This window comes from Pogoniulus pusillus, chromosome 17 (assembly GCF_015220805.1).
Source record: "Pogoniulus pusillus isolate bPogPus1 chromosome 17, bPogPus1.pri, whole genome shotgun sequence".
NCBI lineage: Eukaryota > Metazoa > Chordata > Aves > Piciformes > Lybiidae > Pogoniulus > Pogoniulus pusillus.
Window position 1 is genome coordinate 3,244,456 of NC_087280.1, and position 22,596 is coordinate 3,267,051.

At 57.2% G+C, this 22,596-nt stretch overlaps 2 protein-coding genes across 3 annotated transcripts; both read right to left on the reverse strand.

Moving 5' to 3' along the window:
• Window positions 1–7,316: 7,316 nt before the first annotated feature.
• UBL7 (ubiquitin like 7) lies at window positions 7,317–19,084 on the reverse strand. Its single transcript, XM_064157261.1, has 11 exons — window positions 17,958–19,084; window positions 17,622–17,840; window positions 16,022–16,141; window positions 15,405–15,487; window positions 15,195–15,279; window positions 12,955–13,012; window positions 11,793–11,926; window positions 10,657–10,706; window positions 9,273–9,440; window positions 8,052–8,174; window positions 7,317–7,715 (listed from the first exon to the last, which is right to left on the reverse strand). Exons 2-11 carry the CDS (start codon window positions 17,803–17,805, stop codon window positions 7,578–7,580), a joined length of 1,143 nt encoding a protein of 380 aa, XP_064013331.1. The 5' UTR covers window positions 17,806–17,840; window positions 17,958–19,084; the 3' UTR covers window positions 7,317–7,577.
• A 79-nt stretch (window positions 19,085–19,163) lies between these two features.
• On the reverse strand, window positions 19,164–21,308 carry LOC135182803 (actin, cytoplasmic type 5). 2 transcript variants are annotated; one of them, XM_064157260.1, is made up of 2 exons: window positions 21,234–21,308; window positions 19,164–20,698 (listed from the first exon to the last, which is right to left on the reverse strand). In XM_064157260.1, exon 2 carries the CDS (start codon window positions 20,685–20,687, stop codon window positions 19,557–19,559), a length of 1,131 nt encoding a protein of 376 aa, XP_064013330.1. In that variant the 5' UTR covers window positions 20,688–20,698; window positions 21,234–21,308; the 3' UTR covers window positions 19,164–19,556. The 2 variants fall into 2 exon arrangements, with proteins under 2 accessions (XP_064013330.1, XP_064013329.1); XM_064157259.1 differs by lacking the exon at window positions 21,234–21,308 and adding an exon at window positions 21,082–21,165.
• Window positions 21,309–22,596: the final 1,288 nt, after the last annotated feature.

A 22,596-nucleotide genomic window follows, 5' to 3' on the forward strand; every position in this document is an offset into this window, starting at 1 on the left:
GGAGGAGACCACACTCTTAAGAGCACCAAGGTCTGGGTGCTTCTGGGACAAGCATTCTGCTATGAAGTCACCTAAAGAGGCTCTGAAGTCAGAACTGCTCCCCCAAATCCCTTTGTTCCACCTTAAGGACTTGGGGGTCTGCTTTGTTTGAGGTTTGCAGGCTGAGTTCCAGGGGGCAGGAGTCAGGAAGCTCCTCCACAAGCAGCAGCTCAGACAGGACATGCCAGGGGATGTTTAGCTGCTCCTCTCTGACTGAACTTTGCTTCTGTTTACCATAGGCAGCCTCCTAAGGCAGCACTAGGACTACACCCACTGATACAGATCACAGACTCCCAGGTTGGGGGGGTTGGAAGGGACCTCTGGAGATCATCCAGTCCAACACCCATGCTAAAGTGAGGCACCCACAGCAGCTTGCCCAGGATCTCAGTGTCCAGGTGAGGTTGGAAGCTCTCCAGGGAAGGAGACTCCACAACCTCCCTGAGCAGCCTGCACCCACACAACAAAGGATTTTCTCCTTCTCTTCAGATTCAACCTCCTGGCTTGCAATTTGTGCCCATTGCAAGAGCCTAGCCCAAGCTTCTTGTTCAAATCCCCTTTGGGGCTGCTCTTCTGCAGGCTCACCAGCCCCAGGGCTCTCAGCCTTTGCTGAGAGCTGCTCCAGGTCCTTCAGCAGCTTTGGAGCTCTGAAAAGTAAAATCCAAGGTCTGCTCCTAAGTTTTGCAACCTATAAATAACAGAACACTATAAATACAGAAGGAAAAAGAGAAGGAAATTAGAAGCATCCTCACCATGTGACACTTCCCAGCACATTTGTGCTTTCAGCAAGTTAAAAATGACTCAGTTGCCTCCAAACTGCACTGGTTTGGTTCTGCAGTTGGCATCACATGGACTCAGCTGAGCAAAGCAGAGCTCCTCAAGAGGCCCCCTCAGTGACAGCCTTCAGCTCACTGAAGCAGCACAAAGTTAAGCAAAGACTCGAGAAGAACATTCCTGCATTTTCCTGACACTTTGGCATCCCTCACAAGGACAAAGCTGCAAGCAGCCAGCAAATCAGAGAGTCCTTTAGCCAAAGAAACAAGGGCTGCCAGATAAGCTTCCCTGCTGCTCTTTGTGATGTGCTTGGATGCATCCTGCCAGGCTGCCCAAACTTACTTCTCCAGCCCCAGCAAATCCTGATGGAGATGTTGAGCTGCTGCACTCCAGAGCACCTTCAGCAATGCCCTTAAGTGGGGGTAGGGGACAAGGTTTAATCAGAGAATCAAACAGGTTGGAAGAGAGCTCCAAGCTCAGCCAGCCCAACCTAGCACCCAGCCCTGGCCAGTCATAGACTCAAGCAGGTTGGAAGAGAGCTCCAAGCTCAGCCAGCCCAACCTAGCACCCAGCCCTGCCCAACCAACCAGACCATGCAAGCCCCAGGGAGGTTGGAACCTCTTTGGGCACACAAGCATGGGCTCTGTGGGATGCTCAGTGTGGGGAGAGGAGCCAGGACTCCTTGGTGAGGTAGAGGAAGAGAGATCATAGAATCACAGAATCAAAGCAGGTTGGAAGAGAGCTCCAAGCTCAGCCAGCCCAACCTAGCACCCAGCCCTGCCCAACCAACCACACCATGGCACTAAGTGCCCCAGCCAGGCTTGGCCAAAACACCTCCAGCCACAGCCACTCCACCACCTCCCTGGGCAGCCCATTCCAGTGCCAATCACTCTCTCTGCCAACAACTTCCTCCTCACAGCCAGCCCAGACCTGCCCTGCCACAGCTTCAGCCTGGGTCCCCTTCTTCTGCTGCTGGCTGCCTGGCAGCAGAGCCCAACCCCAGCTGGCTACAGCCTCCCTGCAGGGAGCTGTAAATCCTGCTGTTCCCTCAGCTTCTCTGCTCAGCCTGAGTGATAGTGAGGTAAATGCTGTGGTTGTAGTTTGCCTTTTCCATGTCCTGACTTCCTATATCTCTAAATTTGCCCATTACATCCTGTGAAGACTTTTTTTTTCCCTCCCCCTAGCTGAATTGGAACCCATAAATAAACCTCAACTAATTCTGTATCTAGGTTGGGGGCAGGATTTCAGGTGAATACTTCTATTTTGGTAATTCCCTGCCTCAGCCACATGAATTCCCTGCCTCCACGACAGACAAGGTGTGGAGCCCCACACTGTGCTGGGGAGAAGACAACCATCTTGACACCAAGCTGTGTGGCACAGGAGACTTGCTAGAGGGCAGGGATCCATCCAGAGGGACCTGCATAGGCTGCAGAGCTGTGCCCAGGCCAACCTCATGGCATTCAACAAGGCCAAGGGTAAGGTTCTGCACCTGGGTGGGTGCAATCCCAAGCACAGCTCCAGGCTGGGTGGGGAATGGCTGAGAGCAGCCCTGAGGAGCAGGCCCTGGGCTGATGCAAAGCTCAACCTGAGCCTGCAGGGTGAGTGCAGCCCAGACACAAGCCTGTGCTGGGCTGCAGCCAGAGCAGTGTAGGCACAGGGCAAGGGAGGGGATTGTGCCCCTTGGCTCTGCTCTCCTCACACCCCACCTGCACTCCTGGGGGCAGCTCTGGAGCCTCCAGCACAAGCAGGACATGGAAGTGCTGGAGCCAGTGCAGAGGCTGAGGTCAGAGCTCATCACTGCCTACAGCTGCCTGAAAGGAGGCTGTGGAGAGGTTGGTGCTGGGCTCTGCTCACAGGCAATTAGTGCTAGAACAAGAGGGAATGGCCCCAAGCTGCCACTGGGTAGGTTTAGACTGGAGGTGGAGGAGAATTTGGTCCCATCAAGAGTGGCCAGGCACTGGAATGAGCTGCCCAGGGAGGTGGTGGAGTCACCAACCCTGGAGGTGTTCAGAAGTGGTTTGGATGTGGGGCTTGGGGCTATGGTTTAGGGTGAGCCTTGTAGAGCAGGGATCTGGGTTGGCCTGAGAGGCTTCTCCAAGCTGAATGTGTGATTCATTTGTGATGGAGCAGAGCAAAACACTGCTTGGTGTAAAGTGCTCTGCTGCCTTGGTGTGCCTGTGGCCCTGCAAGCAGAGGACACTCAGAGCCTCTGTTTTAGTTGGAAGAGCAAGGAAGAAAAACACTGATTCTGAAACCTTGGAGAGATGTGGGAGGATAAGGAACACTCCAAGGCTGATGAGCTTGGAACTGTGGTAGTTTATGATGTGATCCAATACACCCAAACACACAGAGGCCAGACAGGCAAGGTCTGCTCTTAGGTCTTGGTCCTTGTGGTTACTTCACACGTGGGAGGGCTCCAGCACGGTTGTGAAAGCAGAGGAAGGATGGAGGTGGGGAGGCAGCCAGCTTTGTGCTACTGCAAAAGCCATCGAGGAGGTGAAGTCAGCAAGACTCTGCTCTGTCTCCACTGCAGCTGGAAAAGTGGTTGCTCTGCTCAGGCAGTCAGCTCAGGGCCATCCTAAGCAGAGAGACAAGGCAGGAGGAGTCAATCTGTTGGAGAGGGTCCATGGAGGTGATCAGAGGGCTGGAGCAGGGGACAGGCTGGAAGAGTTAGGGTTGTCCAGCCTGGAGAAGAGAAGGCTTCAGGGAGATCTCAGAGCAGCCTTCCAGTAGCTGAAGGAGGCTACAGGAGAGCTGGGGAGGGACTTTTGACAAGGGCTTGGAGTGATAGGACAAGGGACAATGGCTTTGAGCTGGGAGATGAGGAAGTAATTCTCAACAGGGAGGGTGAAGGGATGCTGGAACAAGTTGCCCAGGGAAGTTGTGGACATCTCATCCCTGAAATGTTAAAGACCAGGCTGGATGAGGCCTTGAGCAAACTGCTTTAGTGGCAGGAGGGTTAGAACTAGATGATCCTTAAGGTCCCTTCCAACCCCACCTGCCCTGTGAAGCAGCCATGGAGGAAGTAGAAGTGAAGAGCCTAACCAAACTGCCAAGCCCTGCAGGTGCCCACAGCACAGCCACCACGGCTGGTCAAGCAGCTGACCAAACAAGGAGATTACTGCAAGCAGAGGAGTGCAACCAGCTGCCAGCAGCACTGCTGAGATCACCTCCTGCAACTGCTTCCCTTGCCAGCTCCACTTCTCTTTGATGCTCCCAGCCAGGAAGTCCCTAACTGAAAGCTCTTACGTTGAGGAACTGTGGCCTGACCTCCACCTCCTCTATGGGGTCAGCTTAGCAGCTCCCACAGCAGCCAGGCAGGCAGACAACAGATGCTTCTTAGCTGGCAGAGGCTGGGCACACAGGCAGGGGACAGATCAGCTGAGACCCAAGGAGAGGCTGATGCAGCTCTAACCCAAACATACCAGGAGCAACCAGAGCTGGTGCAGGAAGGAGTCGAAGGCATCACAGCAGCAGCACCAAGGATGGGTTACAAGGATTAGCCAAGTGGGAGGTTGCTCCCAAAGAGCAGCATCTGTGGTGTTCAGCCACTGGCTTAGCTGCTGTCTCAGCAAACAACAGCTACCAGCATCTTCCAGCTCTGTCCAGCAGCTCTCCTGGGAGAAAGGCTCCTCCAAGGACTGCAGAAGTCAGGACAACAGGCTCAGGCAGCACACCTCACACTACCTCCCCCTACAGCCATGGTTTGCCTGTGAAACCCAGGGGAAAAAAAAAAACCCTCCTCCACAGATGAGTGTGACTGGTTTCTCCCCTTCAGCAGAGCTTTCCCTGCAGGCAGAGGTGGAACTTCCATCTCAGAGCTGCTGGCAGGCACTCAGCCAGCAGAGCAGGTGGGAAGGCAACGCTCACCTGGCTGCTGCGGAGCCAGTTCTCAGCACCTCCCAGCTTCCACTCCTCTACAGGAGGCTCCTGCAGTAAAAAGCTTCCCTTCCTCCTCTATCACCAACCCTGCAGGTGCCAGCAGAGCCTCTCTTCCCCATCCCTCCAGCTCTAAATTTGCCTGGTTGCTGAGCACATCTATTCCAGGCAGCCCCAGGCAGGCGAGATGAGGGAAGCGAAGCGCACGCAGCAGCCCTGCTCTGCCAAGTCCTGCTCTGCTGCAGCCAGTGCAGAGAACATCCTCTGATCTGGCTTCAAAGCAGCACTTGGGGAAAGCAGAATCCTTTCCACAGGCTGAAGGCACTCAGGTGGTTCTCAATTCCCTAGGCAGAAGCAGAAAGAAACTACTTCGGTGCAAAAATGTGGGGCAAAGGAAGCAAATTGAGGGCGGGAGGGAAAGGCAGCAGCACCTTGGGACACCGACAAGCCCAAGCTGGCTTTAAGCTTGGTACAGCAAAGCAAACTGCTCCCCAAACTGGTCCTGCTAACCTTGAGCAGGTCCGGGAGAGCTTAAAGCAGCAGCAGCTGTGATACAGCTAATCCTCAGCCAGCACAGGAGGGATTGAGGGCTGCCAGCAGGGCTTGTCCCCACTGTGGAGAGAGGGCAGGAGGGGGCTGGGCATATGTTCCCTTGCTCCCTCCAGCAAAGCAAAGCGGCAGAGCTGGGAGCAAACGAAGCAGTTTTCATCCACATCAAGTCACAGCCATCATCTAGGCTGGCTTTGCAGAGCAGTAATGAGGGCAGCAACCTGTTGGGGTGTGGAGTCAGCAAAGCTGGTTACGTCTATCACATCTTATCTCCTACAGAACAAAAGCTGTCCCTCCCTCCTGAGACCCTTAATCCTCTCGACAGGATTAGAGTCTATCAGTGAGCTGCCCCGCAGAGAACAGCCCAGCCTCTGCTGCCTGATAGCTGAGATGCTATCAGCAAGGCTTGGAGAGGCATTAGAAAGGGAGCAGGGACAGCTCCGAGGCAGGGAAGGGCTCTCAAGTTTGCCTGGCGATGCAGGATGGAGCTCGGGAAGAGCAGTTCCTGTGTTCATGCCTTGTTAATCTTGATGGTACAATCAGAGTGAAACCAGCCCGGGCTTTTCTCGGCTCCCCAGGGCTGGAAACACAGGCAAATGCCTTCCACTGCCTTTGCAGCTCAGGTTTGAGGCACGCTTGGGGGTGGCTCCATCACAAGGAGTCCAAAGGAGGGCCACAAAGGACTGGAGCACCTCTGCTATATGAGGGAGCTGAGGTTGCTTAGCCTGGAGAAGACTGCAGGAGAACTGCAAACTGCCTTCCAGGAACTTGCAGGAAGGCTGCAGAGGGACTTTGCATCAGGGTGTCCAGAGACAGGCCAAGGGGCAATGGTTTAAAGCTGAAGTAGAGCAGGGTTGGGCTGGAGCTCAGGAAGAAGATCTTCAGCGTGAGGGTGGTGAGGCTCTGCAAAAGGCTGCCCAGGGAGATCATGGAGGTAGCCTCCTCAGAGGTGTTCAGGGCCAGCTGGGATGAGGCCTAGAGCAGCTGAGGCTAGTTGAGAGGGGTCCCAGCCCCATGGCAAGGGGGGTGGAATAGATGATCTCGAAGGTTCCTTCCAACCTGAGCCATTCTCTACGGTTAGAAGGCACCAACTTGTGTTGACCAACAGACTAAGCTGTGCCAGGCAAGCACTGCCCCTGCTGAGCCACTTGGCAGCACCACAGGCACTGCCTCAACCCTTGTGCTTGTCGTTTCCACCTCTACCCTCACTCTCCTCAGCTCACAGAACTCTGCCAGCCTCACCCAACACATCCAAGGGCAGGTTTCTGCTAAGGAGGAGACATGAAGCTTCGCTGCAGAGTCACAGATGGGATTGGCAGGGATCTCTGGAGATCAAGTCCACCCCCACCACACTCTCAGAGCAGCTTCACCAAGGGCAGGTTGCTCAGGACAGCATGCAGATGGGTTTGGAATGTCTGCAGAGATGGAGATTGCACCACCTCGGTGGAAAGCCTGTGCCAGTGCTCCACCTCGAAGTCAAGGAGCTCCTCCTCGTGTTCAGATGTGATTTCCTATGCCCCAGTCTGTGCCAGTCACCTCTTGTGACTCGGCAGCACTGGAAAGAGCCTGGCCCCATCCTCCTGCCACCCACCCTTTTAGCACTGATAAGCACTGAGAAGATTTCTCCCCAGTCTTCTCCAGCCTAAAAAAGGCCCAAGTTCCAGATGTTCTGCTCTCCTAAGCATCTTGGTAGCCCTTTGCTGTACTCTCTCCAGCAGTTCCCTGTCCCTCCTCAACTGGGGAGCCCAGGACTGGACACAGAACTCCAGATGAAGACCTCTAACACAATCATAGAATCAACCAGGCTGGAAGAGACCTCCAAGCTCATCCAGTCCACAATATCCTCCAGTCCTATCCAGTCAACCAGACCATGGTACTAAGTGCCTCAGCCAGGCTTTGCTTGATCAGTTCTGTTCTCCTGCCAGGATGGCTGTGGAGGTCAGCTCCAGCCCAACCCTCATCTTTGCTGTGTTGGAGCCCTCTGCTGCCCTGCCACAGACAAAAACCTTCTCTCTGCTTTCCTTCCTTCAGGTTCTTCCACTGCAGACAAGCCAGGACAGATGACAACCCAGCCAGGAGCCAAGCAAATGCAAGTCCATTTAATAGAGTCTGAGGGAGCACAACAGCATAACAAGCAACACATCAGGTGGGCAGGAATGAAACATCAGGCAGCAGAGGATGCTGACAGGTCAAAGACAGAGGAAACAGACTGGATAAAGGTCTGAGGTCTCATCTCTGAACCCCAGTGCAGAGAGAGGTTTGGACCCAGGTTCCCAGGCCAAGGAAGGTGACAGCTGCCTCAGTGCAACTCACCAGTCCAGCCTCTCCTGGCCACAAAGCTATGGAGCTCCACCAGCAAAGATAAGCTCCAGAGCAGCCTGAATGTCCCCTCCAGTGGCCTGCAGGGCTCGGAGGCTTAGCTCGTCGTCGTGGATGCCCATGTCCCGCAGCTGCTGGAGCTGTGGCTGCCACTGGCTCTGCAGGCAAGGAAACAACAGCTAAGAGGAGGAGCCAGAGTCCAAGCAGGAACCAACCAACCTTCCCCACAGCCTGCTCTCACATCTTGCCTTCTCCCACTCCCCTCTCCAGCTTCACAAGCGCAGATCCTGAGGCTGAAAGTTTTGCTGCCAGCTCCCCCCCAGCCCCATTTCCACTCAGTGCTTTTGGCAAGATCTATCAGGCCTCCCAGAAGTCACTCTCCAGTGATGCCTCCAGCTTCACCTTCTGCCTCAGGAGGCAGCTGGAACGACCACCTGCACTCTGGCATCACTCAGTGAGGTGAAGGGGCTGAAAGATGAGGCCGTGACACCAACCTGCAAGCTGGGCTGCCCTGAGGCCTGCAGGGCATGCTGTAAGGCCTGGCTGAAGAGGTCATTGGTGATAGGTGTTCCTGACTGCACGCTGGATGACATTGGGGAGGTCCCAGAGGAGTGACCCTGCAAGGAAAGAAGTTGTAGATGCATCACAAGACTTGCCAGAGGAAACAGAGCCATGGCTGCTGCACTCCACCAGCCTATCCCCCCCAGCCCACATGGAAGAGAGCTCAGCCAGGAGGAAATAAAGGAGTGAATCACATCACAGAACCAAGCAGGTTGGAAGAGAGCTCCAGGCTCAGCCAGCCCAACCTAGCACCCAGCCCTGCCCAACCAACCAGACCATGGCACTAAGTGCCCCAGCCAGGCTTGGCTGCAACACCTCCAGCCACGGCCACTCCACCACCTCCCTGGGCAGCCCATTCCAGTGCCAATCACTCTCTCTGCCAGCAACTTCCTCCTCACAGCCAGCCCAGACCTGCCCTGCCACAGCTTCAGCCTGGGTCCCCTTCTGCTGCTGCTGGCTGCCTGGCACCAGAGCCCAACCCCACCTGGCTACAGCCTCCCTGCAGGCAGCTGCAGGCAGCAATGAGCTCTGCCCTGAGCCTCCTCTGCTGCAGGCTGCACACCCCCAGCTCCCTCAGCCTCTCCTCACAGGGCTGTGCTCCAGGCCCCTCCCCAGCCTTGCTGCCCTTCTCCAAACACCTTCCAGCACCTCAGCAGCTCTCTGCAATGCAGGAGTCCAGAGCTGGACACAGCACTGCAGGGATGGCCTGAGCAGTGCTGAGCACAGGGGCACAAGAACCTCCCTTGTCCTGCTGCCCACACTGCTCCTGAGCCAGCCCAGGATGCCATTGGCTCTGCTGCCCACCTGGGCACTGCTGCCTCCTCTGCAGCTCCTCTCTGCCACCACCCCCAGCTCCCTCTCTGCCTGCCTGCTCTCAGCCACTCTGGCCCCAGCCTCTAGTGCTGCTTGGGGTTGTTGTGGCCAAAGTGCACAACCCTGCCCTTGGCCTTGTTCAGTCTCATCCCATTGGCCTCTGCCCACCCATGCAGCCTGGCCAGGTCCCTCTGCAGGGCTCTGCTACCCTCCCACAGCTCCACAGCTGCTCCTAGCTTGGTGTCACCTGCACACTCACTGCTGCTGGACTCCATCCCCTGCTCCAGAGCATCATACTACAGCCCAGGAGGGTGCCCCCAGCCGCTGCCCTGCCTCTGTACCTGGGTGCCAGGGGTGGGTGTGTGGGAGCTGCTCTCCGGGGTGCTCGCCAGGGCCAGCGCCGTCGCCAGCTCGCTCTGGGTGATGGGCCTGGGTCCAGCTGCCCCGGCGTAGCCAAGGGAGGCTGGCCTGGAGCCAGAGGTGCTGCTGGATGGTGTGGACCTTGTGCTCTGCATGGAGGGAAGGAACAAGCACCCTGAGCATGCTGGAGGACGGAAAGGACCTCTGGAGATCATCCCCTCCAACCCCTCCAGCTGACGCAGGGCAGCCACAGCAGCTTGCTCAGCAGCACAGTGTTCAGGTGGGGTTGGAAGCTCTCCAGGGAAGGAGACTCCACAACCTCTCTGGGCAGCCTGCTCCAGGCCTCCAGCACCTTCACACCAAACAAGTGTCTCCTCCTCTTCAGATGGAACCTTCTGGATTCCAGTTTGTGCCCACTGGCTCTTGTCCAGCCACTGGGCACCTCTGAGAAGAGTCTGGAGCCATCCCCTGGCCCCCAGCCTTTGGCTCTTGCTGAGCACTGCTCAGATCCCCCCTGGGGCTGCTCTTCCGCAGGCTCACCAGCCCCAGGGCTCTCAGCCTTTGCTCCTCAGATGCTCCAGGCCCCTCAGCAGCTCTGTAGCCTCCCCTGGACTCTCTCCAGCAGTTCCCTGTCTCTCTTGAAGTGGGGAGCCCAGCACTGGACACAACACTGCAGAGATGGCCTCACCAGGACAGAGCAGAGGGAGAGGAGAACCTCCCTTGTCCTGCTGATCACACTCTTCTTAGTGCACATCAGGACACCACAGACCTTCTTGGCCACACTGCTGACTCCTGATGACCTCTGTTGCCCACCAGCACTCTGTGGACTGAGCTGCTTTCCAGCAGGGCCAACCCCTCCCCTGCCCTGCTGCACATGGATCCTGTTATCCACATGCCAGTACAGTCTGACTCACCTGCTCATTCCCAGGCATCCTTTACCCTACAACTCTCCCAGCATCCAAGCATGGAGATTTTAGGACATAAACAGGACAGGAGATGCCTTTTTTCCCCCACACACAGCCTCAGCTCTTCCAAAACCACAGAAACTGGCAGTCAATCTTTGCATGCAACCAAGTGTTATTAGCCTGTAACAGAACAACTGGCTGCTGACAGGCTTTTTTGGCCTAGGTTCTGAAATTTGGAGGGGACAAACTCCTTCCCATTGCAGAAGAAGGGCAGGGAACCAACACTTCCATGTTTCCTAACAGGGACAGCATCCAAGCATGCCATGATCAAGATGTTTGGCTTCACAACACCCCTAAGAACCAGAGCAGAGAGAACCAGGAAGAGAGGAAAGTTGCAACTCACTTCACACACCCCCCCACCCCCAACAAGGCAGCAGTTCCACCAAACCTGCCTGCTTACCTGGTGGAAGTCATCTTCATCATCAGACAGACCTTCAAACAAAAAGCCACCTGCAAAAGAAAGGAGGAGAAGAAACAGATGGAGAAAAGCAGGTGAGAAGTCTATGGAGGAGGGCAGGGATTGTTCCACTCTACTCAGCACTGGTGAGGCCACAGCTCGAGTATTAGGTTCAGTTTGGGGCTCACCACTCCACAAAACAACTTTGAGGGAGTGGAGGAGGTCCAGAGAAGGGCAATGAGGATGGGGAAGGGGCTGGAGAACAGGCAACAACACTGAGGGACTGGAGGAGGTCCAGAGAAGGGCAATGAAGCTGGGGAAGGGGCTGGAAATCAGGGCAACAACACTGAGGGACTGGAGGAGGTCCAGAGAAGGGCAGCAAAGCTGGGGAAGGGGCTGGAAATCAGGGCAACAACACTGAGGGAGTGGAGGAGGTCCAGAGAAGGGCAGAAAAAGCTGGGGAAGGGGCTGGAAATCAGGGCAACAACACTGAGGGAGTGGAGGAGGTCCAGAGAAGGGCAGCAAAGCTGGGAAAGGGGCTGGAGAACAGACAACAACACTGAGGGAGAGGAGGAGGTCCAGAGAAGGACAGCAAAGCTGGGGAAGGGGCTGGAAATCAGGGCAACAACACTGAGGGAGTGGAGGAGGTCCAGAGAAGGGCAGCAAAGCTGGGGAAGGGGCTGGGGAGAAGCAGCTGAGGGAGGTGAGATTGGGCAGCCTGGAGAAGAGGAGGCTGAGTGAAGATCTCATTGCTCTCTATAGGTTCCTGAAAGGAGGTTGGGATGAGGTGAGGATTGGTCTCTTCTCCCAAGGAACAAGAGGAAACAGCCTCAAGTTGACCCCAGGGAGGTTTAGGTTGGCCATCAGGAACAATTTCTCCCCTGAAAGAGTGGTAAAGCCCTCAAAAGAGGCTGCCCAAGGAGGTGGTGGAGTTCCCACCTGTGGAAGGAATAAAAAGCCATGCAGAGGTGGTGCTGAGGGACACAGCTCAGTGGTGGAGTTGGCAGCGTTGGGTGAATGGCTGAACTCAGTCTTGTGGAGGTCTTTCCCAACCTTTATGGTTCTATGCCAACCCCCTGGCAGAGGAACCCAGATCTCTCCTCCTGCCAGCCTAGGGGTGAGGCTGTGGCTGCCCATACCTGGCATGTCACGGTAGGAGCCAGAGGACATGGCACGAGAGGAGGTCTCAGGGGCTGGCAAGGGAGTGCTGCCAGCCACTGAGTGCAGCACCAGGACAATGGCATTGACCAGAGCAGGGTGGGCTGGGATTAGCCTGCAGGGAGAGAGCAGAAGAATGATATGCACAGGGCAACTGGGAAACGAAGAGCTCAAGGCTGGCAAAGCAGCTGGGGCACAGCCAGAGGCACTACCTGCACCAAACACCTCTGCCTCTGCCTGTCCAGCCACAAACATCAGCAGTTCTGCACCATGAGGGTGGTGGAATGCTGCAACAGGCTGCCCAGGGAGGTGGGTTGGGGTTCTGGGGATACTCAAGGGAAGGCTTGACAGGGCTCTGAGCAACCTGATCTGGCTGAGGATGCCCCTGCTGACTGCAGAGGAGCTTGGGCTGTGTGGCCTTTGGAGGTCCCTTCCAATCCAGCCCATTCTGTCATCTCTCCAGGGTGCTCCATGTGGCACCTTGAAACCAGCCTCAAAGCTCTCACAGGAGCAACTCTGCTGGGAGCAACCAGCCCCAGATGTGAACAGACCATCTGCAGGAGGTGATGATGGCCTGGTGCCCTGCCAGGTGTCCTTAACCCAACAGGGGGGTGAGATGGGTGCCAAAGTGCCAGCTGCTGAGGAAAGTGTCCCCCCTGAAGGGATGGCTTTTGGAGGTCCCTTCCACTGCGAGACTGTGTGAAAGGGAAGGTGGAAGTGGTCCTGCAGCACCAGGGCATCAGAAAAGCCCTCTTGCAGGCCTGCTTCCAAGCTGGCCCTGCACACTAACTGCCCTCCTGCCTTGCTCTCTCCTCCTCACCTGCCCCTTCAATCAGACCCATTCACCTCAGCACAGCCCAGGAATAAAACATCCAACAAAGGAAGGCTTACAGCTTTCCCCTCCTCTCCTCTCCTCTCCTTGCAGCATTATTGCCACTGAAGGGGTCACTTTATCACTTGCAGCTGTGGTCACTGAGGGACAACCTGCTGTGCTCAAGAGGGCAGATGAGACCTGCACACCTGAATCTCCAGCTTGGTGTTCCCTTCCTGGCAGGCAGGAGCAGAACTCTCTCACCCCCTGAGAGAAGCAGCCCCCACAACAAAGGCACTGCTTAGTCACTGCACCAGCTGAGCTCAACTTACGTGTCCAGCATGTTGGGGTCTGCAAAGACTGAGAAGAGATCTTTGTCCTGCAGGACTCCTGAGAGGGAAGAGGAAACATGAGGAGTGTGAGAGAGAGGATATGAGGAACAGGAGCCGGGCAAACAAGAAGCCAAGAGAAAAACAAACGCCCAAAAGAGGTGATTGTCTTTTCAGGGGCTGAGTCACCACCACAAACACTTCTGCATTGTTCTTTCCCAAGCTCTTTGCATCTGCCTGGAGAGACTTTTGCTTTCCCAGCACATCCAGCGCTGACAGCTCCACCTTATGGTCACGATCAAACCCAGCACTCAGATCACTCCAGTCAAGGTTATGGGGGGACACACACGAGTCCATCCCTCATTCTACCTGCCTCAGTGTGTCAAGCAGGCTGCAAAACCCTGGGCCAGAAGCAGCAGGATGAATTTAATGAGCCTCTCTGTGAACCTCTGTAGCAGGAGAAAAGCATCCCACGTTTGCTGGGCTCCATGGTCCTCAATTCCTCTCTGAGAAGTAGGTCTGTGTGAACCTCAGAAGGTTCAAAAACACCAAGGACAAAGTCTGCTACTGGCTCAGGGTAGTCCCCTGTAACAACCCAGGCTGTGGATGAAGGCCTGGAGAGCAGCCCTGCAGAGAAAGGCTTTGGGGTGCAGGGCAGGTGAGAAGCTGGATATGAGCTGGCATCAAGTGCAGCCAGCCCAGCCCCTGCCCTGTTCTGGGCTGATCCCCAGCAGTGTGGGCAGCAGGGGCAGGGAGGGGATTCTGCTCCTCTGCTGTGCTCTGTTGAAACCCCCCCTGCAGTGCTGGGGCCAGATCTGGAGTCCTCAGCACAGCACAGACAGGAACCTGCTGGTGCAGGGCCAGAGGAGGCCACAGCAATGCTGGCAGGGCTGGAAGGGCTCTGCTGTGAGACCAGGCTGGAAGAGCTGGGCTTGTTCAGCCTGGAGAAGAGAAGGCTCCATCCTGGGAGTCCTTCTGGTGGCCTTTCAATGCTCAACAGGGGCCAGTCAGAGAGCTGGGGACAGACTTTGAAGTAGGGCCTGTTGAGACAGGACAAGGGGTGATGGTTTGGACTAAAAGAGGGAGATTCAGACTGGAAAGAAGATGTTTGACACAGAGGTGGGAGATGTCCCATCCCTGGAACCACTGCAGGGTTTGTTTGTGCCTCTGAGCAACCAGAGGCTGTTTGGGCCTGTGAGCAACCTTTTTCTGGCTGCAGATGTCCCTGCTGATTGCAGTGAGGCTGGACTAAAGGTCCCTTCCAGCCTAAAGCATTCCATGGGGAATCTATCCCAAACACTACCATGGGAGTACAACTGATGCCTAAGCAGGCACTGATTGTTATGCTCCACTTTGTCCCCCTTTCCCTGTGCCAGGAATGAAATCCAATGAATCCACCTTTATTGTTTTTTCCTTGGATCCTCTGGATCCCATCTGGACACTCAAAGGGTGGCTGTCAGCAGGTCCATGTCCAAATGGAGGCCAGTGACAAGTGGAGTCCCTCAAGGGACCAGCCTTGGGGCAATCCCAAGCACTGATAGAGTCTGGGCAGTGACTGGGTTGAGAGCAGCCCTGAAGAAAGGGACTTGGGGGTTGCTGGTGGATGAGAAGCTCAACATGAGCCAGCAGTGTGCACCTGCAGCCCAGAAAGCCAACCTGGGTTGCATCAAGTGTGGGCAGCAGGTCAAGGGAGGTGATGCTGCAGTGCCTGCTGCTCTCTGGCTCAGAGAGCTCACCTGGAGCACTGTGTCCAGTTCTGGAGGCTCTGTTACAGGAAAGATCTGGAGGTGCTGGAACGTGTCCAGAGAAAGGTCATGAGGATGGTCAGAGGGATGAAGCTGCTCTGCTATGGGGACAGGATGAGAAATTTGGGGCTATTCAGTCTGGAATGGGCTCCAAGGTGACCTTGTTGTGGCCTTTCAGTATCTGAAGGGGGCTACAAGAAAGCTGAGGAGGGACTTTTGAGGGTGTCAGGCAGGGATAGGACTGGGGGGAATGGATCCAAGGTAGAGGAGGGCAGATTTAGATTAGATGTTAGGAAGAAGTTCTTGAGCATGAGTGTGATGAGACTGGCACAGGTTGCCCAGGGAGGTGCTAGAAGCTTCACCCCTAGCAGTTCAAGGCCAGGCTGGATGTAGCTCTGGGCAGCCTGATCTAGTGTGAAGTGTCCCTACCCATGGCAGGGGGGCTGGAACTGGCTGATTCTTGGGGTCCCTTCCAGCCCTGACAGTTCTGTGACTCACCCAAAGCAACAGGGTCACTGCTGAGGCCAGGAGTAGCTATGATAATCTGATCCAGCGACTCCTTGTTCCCCAGCATTTTGAAGACCTGCCAGGGAAACCAGAGGAGATCAGAAGTGTCACACAGCAAGGCTCCACCTGGGACTCTCTTCCTAGAGACAGGACAGACACCCTGAAGCACAACCACAGAGCCCTCCCCCCCCCACAACTCACTGCATCTCTGTAGGCAGGGCTGCTGTGCAGGGCAGTGTGGAGGACGCGGAACTCCCGTACTGCTGCCACCTTGTCCACGGGCTCTGAGGGAGGAACAACATCAGGGCAAAAGGTTGGTGCCCCTCTGCCAGCTTCACTAGCTGCTTTGCTTATCACTGGGGTGCTCTAATGCCCACCCTAGACACAACTCATCCAAAGAGGGCAGGGCTAATGGCTGGAAACGTCTGAAGCAGCTGTGCTCTCAGCTCCCAGATGTGAACAGAGAGCTACATCCTCCTGAGCAGGGCAAGTTGTGTTAAAGCCACAGCTCCAAACTAACTCAGCAGGCCAAGGACACACCCCCCTGCAGCAGAGCAACCACCTCCTTTGCTCCCAGCTCTCTGGCAACACCCTCAAACTGGTCACAGTTTGCCCTCTGCATGCCAAAGCTCATTCCTTAGCTCTCCCATTAGCAAGGAAACTCAACGCCCAGCGACTGCTGCCAGAGCCATCAGTCAGTTCCTCCCCCAACCCTTGCATCAGGCCACAAGCCACAAGAGAAGCTCCTCCTCAAGCACATCCCAAGGAGTCCTAAGTGATGACCTGCACTGGATCCTCCTCCTCCTCCTTCTCCTCACCTGGTTTCTGATCAGGCTCAGGCCAGGACTTGCGCAGGACGTGCACGGTGGAGCCAGACTGGATGCCATAGAAATCCAGGGTCTGATCATCCCTCAGCTTACGGCCACAGTAGATCAGATCTAGGAGACAGAAACACCCCAAGATAAACACCTCTTCAGGGGAGGGAGTGTGGCTCTGCTGGAGAGCAGGGAGGCTCTACAGAGAAACCTGAACCTCCTCCCACTGGCTTTGTCCCAACGGGGCCAAGGCACTTGGGTCACAAGCACCTCAGGAATGCTCCTGGCAGAGTGGCTGGAAGCTGTCCAGCAGAGAAAGACCTGGGGGTGGCAGTCAACAGCTGGCCAATGATGAGCCAGCAGCGTGCTCAGGTGGCCAAGGAGGCCAACAGCATCCTGGCCTGACTCAGCAAGAGTGAGGCCAGCAGCAGGGAAGGGAGTGTGGTCCTGGTGAAGCCACGCTTTGAGGACTGGGGTCAGTTTTGGGGGGGCCCCCCTCACTCCAAGGTGGACACTGCCTTTCTCTGGACCTGCTCCAGTCCCTCAATGAACCTGTTGAAAGGTCTGGAAAGCAGGGCTGGTGAGGAGCAGCTGAGGTTTAGTCTGGAGAAGAGGGGTCTGAGGGGAGACCTCATTGCTCTCTACAAGTCCCTGAAAGGAGATTGGAGTCAGTAGGATGTTGGGATGATTTCTTCTTCCTAGGAACAAAGGACAAGATGAAACAGCCTCAACTTGCACCAGGGGAGGTTTAGGTTGGACATCAGAAGAAAATTTCTTCACTGAAAGGTTTCTCAAGCACTGGAACAGGCTGCCCAAGGAGGTGGCTGAATCCTCATCCCAGAAGGTGCTTCCAAGAGGCAGAGCTGTGGTGCTGAGGGCCACGGTTTAGCACCAGCCTTGGTTAGAGCTAGGGAATGGTTGGATAGGAAGGACATGAAACTGTTGGAGCCAGTCCAGAGGAGGCCAGGAAGGTCCTAAGAGGGCTGAAGCACTTCTGCTGTGAGAACAGGCTAAAAGAGATGGGGAAGGCTTAGAGTGGCCTTCCAGTACCTGAAGGAGGCCTACAGGAAGGCTGGGGAGGGACTATTGACAAGGTCTGGTCATGACAGGATGAGGAGGAATGGGTTTGAAGTGGCAGAGGGGAGACTGAAAGTGGATGTTAGGAGTGAGGGTGGTGAGACACTGGCACAGGTCGAGGGTGGTGAGACTGGCACAGGTTGAGGGTGGTGAGACACTGGCACAGGTTGCCCAGGGAGGTTGTGGAGCACAGAATCACCCAATCAAAGATCACCTTGGGTGATTCTGTGCTCCACAACCTCCCTGGAGATGTTCAGGACCAGCTTGGATGAGGCCTTGAGCAACCTGTTCATGCAGGAGGTGTCCCTGCAAATAGCAGGGGGGGATGGAACTGACTGAGCTTTGAGGTCCCTTCCAACCTAAACCATTCCATGACTGTCTTAAAGGGCTTCTCCAAACACCACAATTGGGTGAGTCTATGCCGAGCACTCACACTGCCTGTGCCACATCTTCCCACCCACCCAGCAGCACCAGGGAGAGGCAGAAGGTAGTAAAACCTTCACCACGACCCAGGCGAGCACCTTACCGATGAGCTCAGGGTCCGGGACAGACTCCTGCAGCCTGCCTGTGATCAGCTGCTTGAGGTAGGAGATGCTGCAGCCACCGAGGGGGCATTCTCCCAGCTCTGTCTCCGGCAAACGCAAGATGGATTTGGGAGCCAGGGGTTGGTCTGCCAGCTTCACCGCGATGTGCCACTCCGGTAGGGCCATGGCAAGCGAGTCAAGCTGAAAGACCTCGGAAAGCTCTGGAAAGGGAGGGGGAGGGGGGGAAAAAAGCAAACCGAAGCGAAGCGCTCTGTCGTTAACCGGACCTTTTAACCGCAAGCCTGACCAACGCACAGCCCGGTTTTAACGGCTCCTACCTCAGCGTGAAGGCATCATCTGAAGCCAAAGGGAAGGCAGAAAGAAGGCAGAGGAGAGGCACAAACACCCGTGCCGGGCTCCACGCTCGGCCGAGGACAGGTCACCGCCCGTAGGCGCTTTCCGCCACCCAGAGCCGCCGGAGCGCAGAGCAGGATGCGGAGCGCGGGGTCCCGGCAGCGCCAGCCCCGCTGCCGCCGCGCAGCTCCCGAGCGGGCAAGCCTCGGCCGCGACTCTCAGCTCCGCTCCGGGCCCGGGATGCGCCAGAAGCGGAAGGGGCCGTCCCGCCGCGCAGCTCCCGAGCCGGCGAGCCCCGACCGCGACTCTCGGCTCCCCTCCGCCGTAGTCCCGGGATGCGTCAGAGCTGTTCCGCCGCGCAGCTTCCGAGCCGGCGAGCCCCGGTCGCGGCTCTCGGCTCCCCTCCGCCGCGGCGCGCCGGAACCGGAGGGGCTGTCCCGCCAAAGGAGGAGGAGCTGCCCCCATACACGCCCCGGAGCAGCCGCCCCCGATTGGCTAGCCGTGCTGTCAGCAAGCGGGACGAGCCAATAGGCGGCCGCCTGGGGGTTTAAATGCGGATGCGAGGGGACAGGCGTGACTCCTCGTCGCCGGGAGGGAAAGCGCTGAGCCGCCTCTTGGGTAGCGATACTTCGTTTAAGGAGCTGCCGGCCCTTCAGCCGTGACTCCTTGTCGCCGGGGGAAGCGCTAAGCCGCCTCTTCGTTCGCGATCCTTCATTTAAGGGGCTGCCAGCCCGCACCGCAGCTGAGAGGCTCCTACGGACACCCACCCAGAGCAGGAAGGACCCTCCTCTCCCGACCCTATCTGCTGCTTCATCTTGTCTCTCCCAAAAAAGGAGTCTGCCGCTGCGCTCCTCCAGCCATCAGAACCCATGCCAAGGCGTCAACTCCTCCCGAGAAGAGTTGTTTATGTTCTAAAAAAAGCCAAGTTACCATCAAAGTACAGAAAGGCTGCAGGAGCCACATACCAGCCAAGCTTTCCTCCCCAAGAGCTCTCTCAAAATGGTCTGCACAGCCCAAAGCAGCTTTAAAAGGTGCCCTCGCATCATTTGTGAGGCATTTACCCCAAATCCTCATTCCCCATGCTCCAACACAGGTCAGGTTCGAGTCCAAACCCCATCTACTTGCACAGGCTTTGCAGGCAGGAGATGGAAGGGCCCACCCTGAAAGAAAGCAAAACCATCTCACAGTAGTTAAGCACAAAGAAGTTTATTTGTTTTCTCACCAAGGAGCACCTTGTGACAAGCCTAAAAAGTGACAAGTCTAAACTTCTAGTGTCAACCTACCAGTGCTACCTAGAAGCAAACAAGCCCTGTCCGCTCCCCAGCCCCACAGAGCCAAGGAGGAGCAACCAGAGGAGAGCTACATCCCAACAGGACCTTAAAATGCAACCTTAGCTACTTGTTCTTCCTAAGCCTCCTCTTTGCGGACCCGACACTTAACCAGAGAATCTTCACAACGAGTTAGAGCTCAAACACCAAGTAAGTAACAGTCGAGTAGTGATTCTGGGACAGTGGGTGAGGAGCAAGCTGTCCCTAGGCGTGTCCTGGCGAGGATGGCCCTCAGGGTGACCGCCAGCAGTCCCTCTAGAAGCACTTGCGATGGACGATAGAAGGGCCAGACTCGTCGTACTCCTGCTTGCTGATCCACATCTGCTGGAAGGTGGAGAGAGAAGCCAGGATGGAGCCACCGATCCAGACGGAGTATTTCCGCTCCGGTGGGGCGATGATCTTGATCTTCATGGTGCTGGGTGCCAGGGCCGTGATCTCCTTCTGCATCCTGTCAGCGATGCCAGGGTACATGGTGGTGCCCCCAGACAGCACGGTGTTGGCGTACAGGTCTTTCCTGATGTCCACGTCGCACTTCATGATGGAGTTGAAGGTGGTCTCGTGGATGCCGCAGGACTCCATGCCCAGGAAGGAAGGCTGGAATATAGACTCGGGGCATCGGAAGCGCTCGTTGCCGATGGTGATCACCTGCCCGTCGGGCAGCTCGTAGCTCTTCTCCAGGGAGGACGAAGAGGCTGCCGTGGCCATCTCCTGCTCAAAGTCCAGAGCAACGTAGCAGAGCTTCTCCTTGATGTCTCGCACAATCTCCCTCTCAGCCGTGGTGGTGAAGCTGTAGCCTCGCTCCGTGAGGATCTTCATGAGGTAGTCGGTCAGGTCGCGGCCGGCCAAGTCCAGGCGCAGGATGGCATGGGGCAGAGCGTAGCCTTCGTAGATGGGCACCGTATGGGTGACACCGTCCCCAGAGTCCATCACGATGCCAGTGGTGCGGCCGGAGGCGTAGAGGGACAGCACAGCCTGGATGGCTACGTACATCGCTGGGGTGTTGAAGGTCTCGAACATGATCTGGGTCATCTTCTCCCGATTGGCCTTGGGGTTCAAGGGGGCCTCAGTGAGCAGGACGGGGTGCTCCTCCGGGGCCACACGCAGCTCGTTGTAGAAGGTGTGGTGCCAAATCTTCTCCATGTCGTCCCAGTTGGTGACGATGCCGTGCTCAATGGGGTACTTCAGGGTGAGGATGCCCCTCTTGCTCTGGGCTTCGTCCCCCACGTAGCTGTCCTTCTGCCCCATGCCCACCATCACCCCCTGATGTCGTGGGCGCCCCACGATGGAAGGGAACACAGCACGGGGGGCATCGTCTCCCGCAAAGCCTGCCTTGCACATGCCAGAGCCGTTGTCCACCACCAGAGCAGCAATCTCCTCATCTGCCATGTTGACTGGGCCTGAGGTGGGGAAGGGGAATACGTTAGAGCCCCTCCACAGAGGAACCAGTGCAGAAACACCAAGAAGCCTGAACGCTTGCCCCCCATGCCTGAAAGGATTTAGTACATTAGAGAGCCCCAACACGAAGTGCTGTAGAAGAGGACATGTAAGAGAGCCGAGAAGGCTTGAACGGTCGTTGTACAGAAAGCTCAGTGCCCGACTGCAAACACCAGAGAGGGCTCCTCCGCGGAAAGGAGGCACGGCATCTCTTTCCACGACACACATGCGTACGTGCAGACCCCAGAGAAAGGGCAAAACCGGCAAGGACAAGCACGGACCCCTCCCTCCCGCCCCCTCCCCGGGGAGAGAGGCCCAGCAGGGCTGCCCCTCGCAAACACATTACCGCGACTCCGGGGGAACAAAGCCGAGCTCCAATCAAAGAAGGCTCCCGAGCCCCAAGCAAAGCAGGCTTCTTCCTCCCTCCCAGGCTCGACAAACCACGACCCCATGCCGGGGCCTCGCTCCAGCACCGCACCGCACCACACCGCCCCTCACCTGCGCGACTCCGCTCCCCCCGCGGCGCTGCCTGCACAACGACTGCCCGGCGTGGCCCCGCGCCCCGCCTTTTATAGCGCCGGCACCCGGAAGCCGCCCCTCGCCTCGCTCTGTGATTGGCTGCAGGCCGACCCCGCGGCCCCGCCTCCTGAAGCCTCTTCCGGGTGTGCGCCGCCCGCACTCCCCTTCCGTTGCCGGGGCCGTACCCGGCAGTGGGGAGGGAGCTTCTGCGGCTGGGCACCGCCTCCGCCGCCCCTCCGTTTCCGGCCGGGCTGAAGAGGGGCGGTACGGGGTGAGGAGGGGGTTGGGGGGGGGGAAAAGAAGGAAAGAGCCCTACGAAGCTGAGGCGGCCGCGCTCGGGCCGGCAGTGACCCGCTCCCGGGGCCCGCGGGAGGTAACGGTCCCCTTGGCCGCGGCGGGGCGGGGAATTCCGGGCGGCTACGGGACGGGTGGGGCGATACCGAGAGACGGAGGGGTGAGGAGGAAGGGGGCGCTGCCGAGGAAATGGGTGGGGAGTCCCGGTCCCGGGGCTAGGCCTGCACCGAGGGCCGGTAGGGCAGCGGGAGGCGGTGGGCTGGAGCTCGCCGGTTGCTCGGACGGGTGGGGCCGTTTGGCCGCCAAGTGCAGCCGTCCTTCCCCGGGTAGGTCCCTTGCGTGGCTGGGGGGGTGGTCGTTGGTTTAGCGGCGGTTAGGAGGCGTGGAAGGAAGTCTCCGGTAAAACCGGAGCGGCTTGGGAGTTGTTGTAATTGTTTTATCGCCCCCGGGAAGACCTCACCCCCGACTTGAGCTGGGAGCTGGGAGCCTCAGCTGCTTTTTCTCACCCCTTTAACTCTTTCAGGTGGTTTCCGCGTTGGAAACCCTCGGGTTCGGTTGGGGGTTTTGTGTGTCCGTGTCCCGTCCCCCCCCCGCCCCCCAAGCCCACGGGCGAGCATTCACCGACGGAGGCTGCCGGCAGAGCGGGTTGAAAAGGCAAATCGAGGGGCTCCTTACTTAATGAAAGTGCCCTCCCAGGGCTTCAAACCCGGGCCACACAAAGCCTGGCCTCTGAGGAACCCCAAGCTCAAACCGAATCCTTCCCCTGCCTCGCCCAGGAGCGAGAGAGAAGAGACCGAAAACGAAGCAAAGCTCCGCGCTGGGGAGTGGGGGGTATGGGGGGGGGGGGTCGGTGTGTCTTAAAATGGGGGTAAAAACTTGGAGGGGTTTCTTGTTCTCCCTCTGCTTACGGTCGGTGTCTTTAAGCCCTGACCCTGCCAGGGAAGGATTTTTGCTGCGAGGCCAAAAAAACCCACTCGTGGGGGAGGCATCGCCTCGGGAGCGGCGGCGGAGTTGGTGGGCGAGGGTGGCTGCGGAGCGTCGCTGGGAG